Below are 12,120 nucleotides of genomic sequence, written 5' to 3'. Positions count from 1 at the left end.
CATCTGCCCTTGGTACTTACATAATAAAGAACGTAAATAAAACTGAAATAAATAACAGCTGAATTAGCAAACTGACTCAAACTGACACTACTATAACTGAAACAAATACTACTGTCCTACGAACACAGTGGGGACCACTGTAGTGGGGCCCACATCAGTGTTCTCTACACTCCCCCTCAAGTTGGGAGTAGATATCTATCATGCCCAACTTGGATAGGTCTGTCTCTAACTTCTTCCTCGGTACAACCTTGGTGAGGATATCCGTGAGCTGCATATTGGATGTGATGTACGGAAGACACTTCTTGGGATATAACTCTTTCTCGCACAAAATGTCGATCAACTTCGATATGTTTAGTTCTGTCATGCTGCACTGGGTTGTGGGCTATATTAATAGCTACTTGATTATCACAATACAACATTAAGGGCTTTTCATAGTCAATACCCAACTTTTCAAGTAGTGACCTCAGCCATAAGATTTCAGCCACTCCATTAGCCATTGACCTGTATTCCGCTTCAGCACTGGAGCGGGAAACAACACTTTGCTTCTTACTCCTCCAAGAGACAATGTTACCTCCCACAAGGGCACAATATCCAGAGGTAGGCCTTCTGTCATCAACACTTCCAGCCCAATCGGCATCTGTATAGACTTCCACCATCATGTGATTATTGTTCTTGAGTAATATACCTCTACCCGGGCATCTCTTCAGGTATGCTAATATTCGTTCTGCCGCAAGAAGATGAGAAGTTCTAGGGGAGTGCATGTACTGGCTGACAACACTAACTGCATAGCTGATATCCGACCAAGTGAGACAGAGATATAGAAGCTTTCCAACCAACCGCTGGAACATAACTTTGTCCTCAAGAGGGTCCCCACCCTCTGCACCAATCTTGTGATTTTGTTCGATGGGTGTATCGGCCGGCTTAACACCCAACTTTCCAGTTTCCGCCAACAGGTCTAGAACATATTTTCTCTGAGAGATAAAAATCCCCTGCTTGGATCTAGCAACCTCAATACCCAAAAAATACCGTAGTGCACCAAGATCTTTTACCTCAATTTCTTGATGAAGGAGCTGCTTGAGAGACTCAATCTCATGACTGTCATTTCCTGTCACCACAATATCATCTACATATACTGCTAGTAGTGTCAGAGAGGACTCCATCCTTTTGATGAATAGTGTATGATCTGACTGGGCTTGTACATAACCAAACCTTCCAAGGGCTAATCTGAACCTATCAAACCAGACTCTAGGTGACTGCTTCAAACCATACAATGCCTTGTTCAGTCGGCAAACCTTCTTACCTGTCTCTGTATCATAGAATCCAAGAGGCAACTGCATGTAAACCCTCTTCTTGTAAGTCTCCATTCAGAAAGGCATTTTTAACATCCATTTGAAACAGGGGCCAAGAATGATTTGCTGCAAGGGATAACAAAACTCGAATGGTGGTCATCTTGGCTACTGGGGCAAAGGTCTCCAAGTAGTCTATACCATAAGTCTGAGTGAATCCCTTTGCAACCAGCCGGGCTTTGTATCTTTCAATAGAGCCATCAGCATTATGCTTCACAGTGAATACCCATCTGCATCCCACCGGTTTCTTTCCTTTTGGTGGGTCAACCAGTGTCCAAGTATTATTCTTCAACAGGGAATCCATTTCGACTTGCATTGCATCTTTCCATTCTGGAACCGATAAGGCTTCTTGCATTGTTCTTGGAATAGGGACATCGGCAATGGAAGTGAGATAGGACCGGTAATATGGTGATAGACGATCATAGGATAGGAACTGTGAGATGCTGTGAGCTGTAGAAGTGGTGCAATGTCGTTTCCCTTTGCGAATGGCAATAGGGAGATCAAGGTCATCCATAGGAGGGGAAGTGGCAATAGCGAGAGGTATCTCAGTAGGCTCTAGATCTGGAGCCGTAGAAGGAACTGGATCTGGCCGGGACTGCCGAAGACTAGGATCAACCTGCCTGCATCGCCTGTGATAGACTCTCAACTCCGGCTCCCTCTGACCACCCTCACCACTACAACCTTCATTACCCAGTGGAATAGGTAAAGGAACAACCCCACTTCCACTCTCACTGCTCAAAACAGCCCCACTTCCACTCTCACTGCTCTCCCCCTGAGGAAAGAAACTCAAAACAACCCCACTTTTACTGCTCTCCCCCTGAGGAGAAACCCTAGGATAGTAGGGTGTCTCCTCAAAGAAGGTGACATCCATAGAGACAAACCGTTTCCCTGAAACCGGATCATAGCAGCAATAACCCTTTTGAGTTTGTGCATAACCCAGGAAAATGCATTTGGAGGCCTTAGGGTCAAACTTGGAATGATGAGGCCCGAGAAGCTAGACGAAACAGGTACAACCAAAGGTTTTAAGGGGAACAATGAACAACTCCTTGTCTGGGTAAAGAAGGGAAAATGGGGTTCTCATATCAAGGACCCGGGAAGGAACTCGATTAATGAGATAAACTGCCTTGAGGATAGCATCACCCCAGAAGCGAATAGGTACATTGGAGGTAAACATAATGCTTCTAGCCACCTCCAAGATATGCCTATTCTTCCTTTCGGCAACGCCGTTCTGCTGCGGTGTATAAGGGCTTGTGCTCTAGTGAATAACTCCATGGCTACGAAGGTAGGAGGTCAATGGTTGAGCAAAGTATTCCTTTGCATTATCAGATCTGAGGACTTAGATTTTAGTTCCAAACTGAGTGAGAATCATCTGATGGAAGTTTTGGGTCAGAGCAGGAACCTCATCCCGAGAACGCATAAGATATACCCAAGAAAACCGGGTATAGTCATCAACAAACAGTAGAAAATATCTGTACCCACCCATAGAAGAGATATGATATGGCCCCCAAACATCAGTATGCACAATATCAAAAGGGAAATTACTCCTTTTATTACTTAAAGAATAAGATGTTCTACAATGTTTGGCAAGCTCACAACTCTCACACCTCAACTCTGATATCTCAACAGACTCAAATAAAGCAGGAAACAGACTCTTCAAAGACTTAAAAGACAAATGACCTAATCGGTTATGCCAAAGCATAACCGAACTCACAAATTGGGAAACAAAAGACTTCTTATCCACTGACTCTTCCCGTCGGGTACTCTCCCCAAGCAGATAGATCCCGTTCGTCTCACAGCCAGTTCCAATCACCTTCCTCGTCTCCAAATCTTGAAAAACACATCGGTCAGGGAAAAAGGTTACTGAACAGTTCATGTGTTTGGTAATACTACTAACTGAAAGGAGGTTGGTATCAAGCTTATGAACATGCAAAACAGAAGATAAAGAGATAGTGTCCGATAACTTGATGTCCCCCTTGCCCGAAATGGGAACAAGAGAGCCATCAACAATGGATACTCTATCTCGGCCAGAGGACAAGTTATAAGAGGTAAACAAAGATGGCAAGCTAGTCATATGGTCAGATGCACATGAATCTATTACCCAGTAGTGATTAGTATTACCTGGAGCTGAAGCATGGTAAGCTGAGGCTCGAGTACCTGAATGTGCAAATGCAGATGTAGCAGGAGCTGATGGGGACTGGGATGGCTGACCTGAACTTCCAACTTCTTTTTCCAATTGTATGAGGGCAGCCCGAACAACAACTAAAGTCTCCAGGGATGTACTTGATGAGGATGTTGAATCAGTGTTCACTGCCATATGAGCATTACCCTTCTTATTTCTCAGTTTTGCTGGGACCAAGTGAGGATGTAGCTTCCAACAAGTATCTTTTGTGTGCTTGGGTTTCTTGCAATGTTCACATACCAGATCCCGTTTATCTTCCTTCCGGTCCCTTTCTAAGTCACCCCCTGGCTTGGGTTTAATAGCTGTCAAGGCTGGGAAAGAAGGCTGAGGCTGCATCATAACTTTCCTCCTGGTCTCTTCACTATGCACCAAGGAGTATGCTTGAGAAAGGGTCACACTATCTCTTGTCAATATCTGTTGTCACACAATGTCATATCTGAATTCAAACCAGCCAGAAACTCAAATACCCTATTCGTCTCAACTTGTTTTCTCTGAGTCTGTGCATCTTTGGGACTCTCCCACTCAAGGGTCTCCAGATGGTCAATCTCATGCTACAAGGATTTCAAGGTAGAGAAGTAGACAGAAACTGGCTTCTCTCCTTGTTTAAGGTTGTTCACCTCACACTTCAGTTCATAGGCTCTGGAAACATTGATGGGTTGGGAATAGGTTTCTTTCACAACATCCCATATTTCTTTGGCTGTCTTTGCCCACAAGTAATTTCAGCTGATATGTGGCTGCATGGAATTACACAGCCATGCCATAACTAAATAGTTCTCTTGAACCCACTTGGTGTATATGGGGTCCTCCTTGGAAGGTTCTTTCACATCTCCCAAGAGGTAACCCAGTTTTCCCCTTCCTCCAATAGCCATCATGGCTGATTGTGCCCACTCCAAATAATTTGACCCATCAAATCTCATAGTTGTAATTTGAAACCCGGTTTCAGATACATTACCATAACTGTGGTTTCTAAAACTACTATCTCCCTGACCCTTGAACTCCATCTCCGATCAAGATTCAGTGGCTACAAACTGTTAGAGCAGTTATACCAAAAAACAGAGTCAATGAAGTAAGTCTGAAAGCTGATCCGAAACTGATCTGATCTGAAACTGATCTGATTTGATCAGAAATACCAACACAAAACCGATCTGAAACTGATCTGAAACTGGTCTGATCCGATCAGGAATACCAACACAAAACTGATCTGAAATCAATCGCCTATCAATCTGAGATGCTGTTCTCTGAAACCACTACTGTGGGGCCCACTACTGTGAGAGCAAAAATAGGGTTTCAACTGTAGGTTTGAAGAAAATTAGTGATCTGAAATCACTAAAGTGCTCAGCTGCACTCTCCAAGCAGTCCGCACCAGTAGGATTTGTTGTAGGGCACTGTGAAACCCTAAAAACTAATCCCCTTTGAAGAGGGGGTTCGGCCCAACAATCAAACCCTAGACACAAACTTAATCACAGTTCGGCAAGCCAAACCCTAGAGCAAACTTGAACACAGTTCGGCCCCTCTTTCTAGATAGGTCCAACCTATCTCGGCTGATTGCAATCTCTAAAAATCAGTAAAGAAACAAACTTACTTACTGATTACCTGCCTTCGGTGTACTGTCTTCTAGGGTTACCTGAACCCTAGCCTTCACTACCTCTTCCTGATTACCAACTCTCTGCAGGCTGTGGCAAGTCTTCAACTGCTGCGAACCTCTCCTGGTAATCTCCAAGATTCAGCCGCCGAAAAACTTCTTCAAGGCTTCCAGCCCTAGCTAGTTCTCATGTGATCGGCTGGACTAGATACACATGAGAAGCCCTAGATAGGCTCTAATACCAAGTAGAAGATCAAGACTGTAATCAGTCTTGAATCCTAAAAGGTTTTAGGTTTGTAAAATAGAAAAAAAGATGAGAGAAAAGGGAGAGAATAGAAGAGAAGCAAGAGAATACAACTTGCTGAAATGAGGGACAGATTCTAACAGATCTGCCGCCGCCACTCTCTTAATATTTATAGGTTTATGTTTAGTACATGATGAAAGGACACATCTGCCCTTGGTACTTACATAATAAAGAACGTAAATAAAACTGAAATAAATAACAGCTGAATTAGCAAACTGACTCAAACTGACACTACTATAACTGAAACAAATACTGCTGTCCTACGAACACAGTGGGGACCACTGCAGTGGGGCCCACATCAGTGTTCTCTACATGATGCAACCCCAAATTGGTCAGCACTATCTATTGGATCAATTCTGCTAAGGAGATATGGGATAGTGTTGCTGAAACCTATTCACAAAAATTGAATGTGGCCAAGGCATACAAGTTAAGAAGTGATGTGAACAATCTGAGGTAAGAGGAGAGACCTTTGGCAGTCTATTTCTCAATGCTGAAGTCCTTGTGGCAAGAGATAGATCTCATGGAAACTATTGTTTGGGAAAGTACAAAGGAAGCAGAAACATATAGGAGATTGGTTGAAAGGAATAGTCTTTGGATTCTTGATAGGGTTGAATCCAGAATTTGACATTACCAGGCATAATGTCCTAGCTAAAGACAATGTATCTTTGTCTTAGGCTTATGCCATGGTGAGCAGTGAGGAGATTAGGAGGCTGGTTCAGGTTCAAGGGGCAATTTCAGTTGACCATTGTGCTAATATGAGACTGAAACCTAAGGCAACTGAAGGGAAGAAGGAGGTTATATGTGAGCATTGCAAGAAGCTGAAACATTCCAATGATACATGTTGGAAGATCCACACCTTCTTCCACCTCGCTTTAGAAAGAAGGCCAAAAATGGGAAGATTGGGAGTGCCAATGCAGCCATAGTTCTAGATAATGACAGGAGTGCAATTGATGAGAATGCCGCTAGTGAACAATTAGATGTAATGAAGGCTGAGTATGAGAAATATGGGAGGATGATTAGCCATCTTGTGAGTGCAACCACTTCCTCCAATCCTTTAGGCAATCCAACTACTTTTGCATTTGCTCATTCAGGTATACGAGCTATTGCCAACCATGCAACCATCTTAGGTAATTGTAGAATCCCTTGGATTATAGATTGTGGAGCTTCTGATCATATGACCAGCATTTCTACCCTATTTAGTTCTTATGGCCTACTTTCTAGCTATGATAAGATTACCTTGGCCGATGGCTCTCTTGCTTCTATCTTTGGCAAGGGAGTCATCAAGGCCACAGACTCCCTTTCACTTACTTCTGTCCTTCATGTCCCTAAGCTGCACACTAATTTGATGTTAGTGAGCAGCATAACAAAATCCTTAAACTGTAGTATAACATTTTTTTCTCTCTTATTGTGTTTTTCAGGACCTGAAGTCTTAGAAAGTGAATGGGAATGGCCATGAGGCAAATGAAATATATCTGCTGGATACTCTTGGACAAAGCCAAAGACAACCTGAGAGAGTTTCTTTTGGGTCTACTTCTTCAGAGTCTTTTAGTCGTGTCATGTTATGTCATTTACGTTTGGGCCATTTATCCTTTCTTGCTTTTGAGTCATTTATTTCTAAAATTGTTCAAAGGAATTAACATGTTTAGTCTTCATTAGGAGTCATGTGAGTTTTCAAAACATTGTAGAGACTTATTCCTTGAGTAATAAGAGATCCACTTTTCCTTTTCATATTGTGCACTCTGATGTGTGGGGGCCGTACCACTTGTCTTATATGGGTGGCTATCAACATTTTATCTTGTTCATTAATGATTTTTCTCGGTATACTTGGTTATTTTTTATGAAATATTGTGATGAGGTTCCCAAACTTGTGAAACAATTCCATGAATTTGTTCTTACCTAGTTTGATACAAGAATCATGATGTTTTGGTTTGATAATACCAAAGAATATTTTGAGAAAAACCTCACTTCTTATCTCATTGACTTTGGGGTTATTCACAAGAGTTTTTGTGTTCGTACTCTGGAACAAAATGGAGTAGCCGAGAGGAAGAATTGTCATGTAGTTGAAGTTGCAAGGAGCATTTTGTTTGCTTCACATGTTCCTACAAAGTTTTGGGGGGACGTTGTTCTCACAACAGCATACCTAATCAATGGTATGCCATCTAGAGTCTTGGGCTTTAAGTCTCATTTTATTCTTCTTTATCCAAATAAGGAGCTTTTTTCTCTTCCCCTTCGAGTCTTTGGCTGTACCTATTATGTGCACATTTCTAGTACCTAGAGACATAAGTTTGAATTAAAGGCCCATAAGTGCATTTTCCTTGGTTATGCCTCCACACAGAAGGGTTATTGTTTATTGGATCCTAGTAGTAGCACTCATTTTGTCTCAATGGATGTCACTTTTGTCGAGTCTACTCCCTTCTATGGTTCATCTTAGGGGGAGTATTCTTCACAGTTGTTTGCACTCCTCCTTCCGATTCCTATTGAGTCTTCTTTTGTTGAGTCCAGAGGGGAACACTCATCCCCTAGTCCCTCCACTATTCTTGTTTCTTCACCATTGCCTCCTCGTCCTCCTACTATTCACAGGTGGTAGTAGCGGCAAAAGACCAGGAGTGAGCAAATTGTTTCTCCTACATCACATGAGCCTCCTACACTTCCAGTTGTTGGAGGAATCCTTATCTCTTATGGTCTCTCCAATTCCAGATAGGCTTGGGTTACCCTGACTGCTCTCATCAAAGTTTAGTTTTATAAAGCCTTTCATGGGCGGTGTCCAAATCAGCTGTGTTTTAGTTTTCTGCACTGAACTAGAACCCACTGAAAACCAATTCCTTCAAATTTCATCAAAGGAGAAATATCTAAACAGTTCCAAAGTTTGTAGCTAATGTATAGTTCTAGTCATTATACAATCCATAATTTGTTGTGTAATATCTAAAGAGCTACCTCTTTGCCATGCTGTGTTAAGAGATTCATTGGTGGCTTATTTTTTTAAAAGATCCCAAGCAGAACAACTGATATCCATCTTTATTAGAATTCTGGTACTTCCAAGTTCCAACAAAATTTAACCTAACAGTGATGGTTTCAGTATATTTTTTGGGTAAGCTCTAAGTGCTTTCCAACCAAACTTAAAACAAATCCAACTGAAGATTTCAGTAAAGGGAAAATTACTTAAACCTCTCCTATGTTTTCTGACAAATCTCTTGGGTTAGCTTTACCCCAAGAGTCAGCTGAAGCAAACAAATGGCCCAGGTTCCTAATGCTCGATGGTGCCACTGCTTCTTGTTCAAACTCTAAATGACCTGCTCTGGTTCTCCTTCTAGAATGATTTTCTTCATGTCATATGTTCTGGCTATTTCTGAGCTGTCCAGTCTTCTGCCACATTAACTGATGAAACTCCAAGAATATCTGCCTTGATGAAGGTTACTCTCCCTTTGCAATCGCTTCCTACACAATCACAAGCAATCTGACCATCTTATCTTTTATAAGCATCAAAATTAATTTTATATTCCTGATCCTTTGTCAGAACTATTTGATAATTACACTAGCCTTCTTATTATAAGATTCCGAGGCATTTAACTCCCACATATAATTTGGACATGATCCACACTTTTCTATTATAATAGGTGGGTATTCCTTTGTATTTTTTGAAAACAATTTCTTTCCTAACAAATTACACATTGCCTATAGAAATAAAGCGATTTTTTCCCAGTAGTGCTTAGAACTATCATTTTTATTAATTACTTTTACCACCATAATTAGATGTGTCTATCATCCAGTTTTGTACCTGGGCATGCTTTCTCTACTGTTATCCAGATCTGCTGTGCCAAAGGGCATCGCATGAAGATGTGATTGTTATCATCCATAGGATCATCACAACTTGAACATTCTGGATTAATATTCAGACCCAATTGAAACCTCGTTTCATGTTTCAAATAAATATGCAAACACACCCCTTCCGTTAATTGTCTTGATAAAGCCTAAAGTTTATACAAGTAGGTTTAAAGTTTTTAAAATCCTGTTTTTGCTCATGAAAAGTTTATTGGGATGAAGATTTATCAAATTACCACCCCCCCGGATAAAAAAGGTGATTCACTTTATGTAAGTAGGTTTCATTGTTTCATTTCATTGAGTGCATAAAGGCCAAATTGGGATTGAACTTGAGCATCCCTTATTAGCAAAATGCCATACTCAAGAATTTGAAGAGAGAATAACAGTGTTCGCTATGTACATTATGACAAGGACTCCGTTGACAGCCCTGGATGTGGTACCTCCAATTGAATATGGATTCTAAGTACTCAACTGAATGGATGATCTAATGAAATTCTGTTACTGTTTCTCAAAAAAAAAACCTGAATGGATGATCTTCAAGTGTTTGAACAATCTGTGTAAATGGTGAAATGAAGTACTTCATTAAATTTTATAGCTGTTGGCATTCTTCATTCTTATAAGATGGTCAATACTTTTCCAAATTGTTGAAAAATTCATACTTTAGTGCTCTACCAACTTTTGGGAATATTCATTGGTAGTTATTTTATTGGTTAGCAATGCCTTGGTAATTTGTTTGGGAAATACCTGTGAAAGCTAGGATCTTATAATGTCTAGCTTATCCAACTTTATGTGTCGCAGCTTCTTGAACCTGGAAGATACATATGGTTGTTGAAGGCCCTGTACGGTCTTCTTATGTTGCTACCGCAGGTATGCCTGAACAGCTGATTACTTATTCTCACCCATTTCTTTTTCTTTGTAATCCATGATTGTGTCATTGTGCAAGTCAAAGTGGGGGAAAAAACTTGGGCTGAAAAGTTTTCTCCACACATTAAGAATTTTAGTAGGGTTGGAAAGGTTAGTTTCTGCCCATAAAGAATCTGGATGTTGGCCATTGAACCTAAGTTATCTTGTAATCTTTTGAATACTGAAACAACTTGAAAGGTGATGTAAACTGATTGAAATATCAAAAAAGCAGCTCATTCAATGCCAGCAAAATTCAGCCTTCAAAACACATTGCCAAGTGGTTCACATATCATGATCTGCTTCAAAATTCAGCCTTCGAAAAACATTGAAATATCAAAAAACAATGCCTATTTACCAAATCCAGCATTTTTAATGCACCAACTATTGGGTGTACTTCTTGACATTTCTTCTTTAATATTGGTTTGTGCAATTTATCCCTTCATTGGTAGTTCATTCAATGCAGCAAAGTACAGCTTTCAAGATACTGCGAACTCGACTGAGAACTGTACCTTCATACTCCTTCAATGGTGAGCAATTGAAGCGAACATCTTCGGGGAACCCATACTCTCAGATTTTACATCACATGCCAAGCGGATCACATATCATGGAGGATGGTGACAGGAATCAGGATCCGGGGAATGCACATAATGGAATCAACTTTGCTTCACGGTTGCAGCAGTTTGAGAACATGCAGCACCAACATCGTACATGTGCAAAATCACAGTTGCAGTCTCGAAATTCCATTTCATCCAACTTATCCCAGGTTTGCTGAACTACCAGGCTACATTGTACGCCTACAAGTGCCTTGTAATTCTTGTTTGGGGAATAAGAGAATTTGATAATTTAATGTGCAGGCGGTTCAAAGACCTTTGGAAGAGTCCCGCCGACCTTCACCCATGCCGGATATGACGCGACCTCCTTCAAGGTCATCATGGAAAGGGCCAGGGCAATAACAACAATGATTATGTTTATTTTTCTTTTTTGTTTTTGCTATTGTTCACCTTTGCTATTCCACCAAGCCTTTGACAAATATGCGGATCCATTTTATATTCACAAGTCAGAATATCATCTGGTAGTGTAATTGTAAAATTGTATATCTTGGAGGTTTGTTGTGTTGAATTTCTGGAGGTTGTGGTGGTAGGAATTGAGCTTAATTGGCATAAGCCTGGGCATTTCCTGGGCTATTCTTTTGTGTTTATGGACAGGACTCGTGCTCATGTGGTTCTGTTATTTTTTTATTGAAGGCCACATGAGCAATAGAGAGAATTCGAATTTAGGGTATGCAGTTGGTTGTATTGTCCATTTGTTACAACAATTTCAAAGAGGTAAAGCATTCAGGGAATTATGTAAATTGATCTTTTGTAATTGTGTTTGTTGTTCCTTACCCATAACCCGTTTTCATTTTCATTTGATAGCCTTCTGTTAGTCTTGCTTTTTCTTTGACAGCCTTCAACAGTAGGCCGAGCATTATGAAGAACAAAGAAAATCATGACACCCTAAAATGTGTGTTAAGTGGTATCTACTGCGCTGAGATTCCTGGTGTTAATATACATATAAAATAATTTTCGGATTTTCCTAATTTTTGGGGGAAATCCAATAAATCTACTAATAAAAGTCTAAAACAGTAAAACATCATGGATCTAAATGAAACTTCAATATGAATTGTTGCTTGCTTATTTAAATATTTTTATATAAATAATACTTTTTATTTCTTCAAATAATCAATATGTTTTGTTTACTTATTTTTTTTGTAGATTAATTTATAAGATAAATAATTTTAGTTTAAAAATATATAGGGTTCATTAGAATTTCTAAGATACAGATAACGTGTGGTTCAAAATTCAGTTAGTAGTCATAAATACTAATATAAATATTTTATTTATTATTATATAAAGAAAAATATCACTTTTACATAAATTGCTTTTGGATCAATGGTTTTGATAAATCATTGGTAGAGATCATTTAAAACATATAAAATAAGTTATTT

General features: G+C 40.1%; 1 protein-coding gene across 1 annotated transcript in view; it reads left to right on the top strand.

Moving 5' to 3' along the window:
• Positions 1-11,484, top strand: part of LOC148863941 (protein VAC14 homolog) — a 36,408-nt gene extending 24,924 nt beyond the window's left edge. Inside the window, exons 18-20 of the mRNA XM_088977629.1 lie at positions 10,029-10,097; positions 10,597-10,896; positions 10,988-11,484. Coding sequence (XP_088833755.1) covers positions 10,029-10,097; positions 10,597-10,896; positions 10,988-11,086 — 468 coding nt within the window. The 3' untranslated portion in view covers positions 11,087-11,484. The remainder of the gene's footprint in view (positions 1-10,028; positions 10,098-10,596; positions 10,897-10,987) is intronic.
• The last annotated feature ends 636 nt before the right edge of the window (positions 11,485-12,120 follow it).

This window comes from Nelumbo lutea, chromosome 3 (genome assembly GCF_056320005.1).
Source record: "Nelumbo lutea isolate HS-2025 chromosome 3, American lotus-T2T, whole genome shotgun sequence".
Taxonomy (NCBI): domain Eukaryota; kingdom Viridiplantae; phylum Streptophyta; class Magnoliopsida; order Proteales; family Nelumbonaceae; genus Nelumbo; species Nelumbo lutea.
The sequence above is the reverse complement of the archived record's forward strand: the minus strand, read 5'-3'. Positions and strand labels throughout refer to the sequence as shown.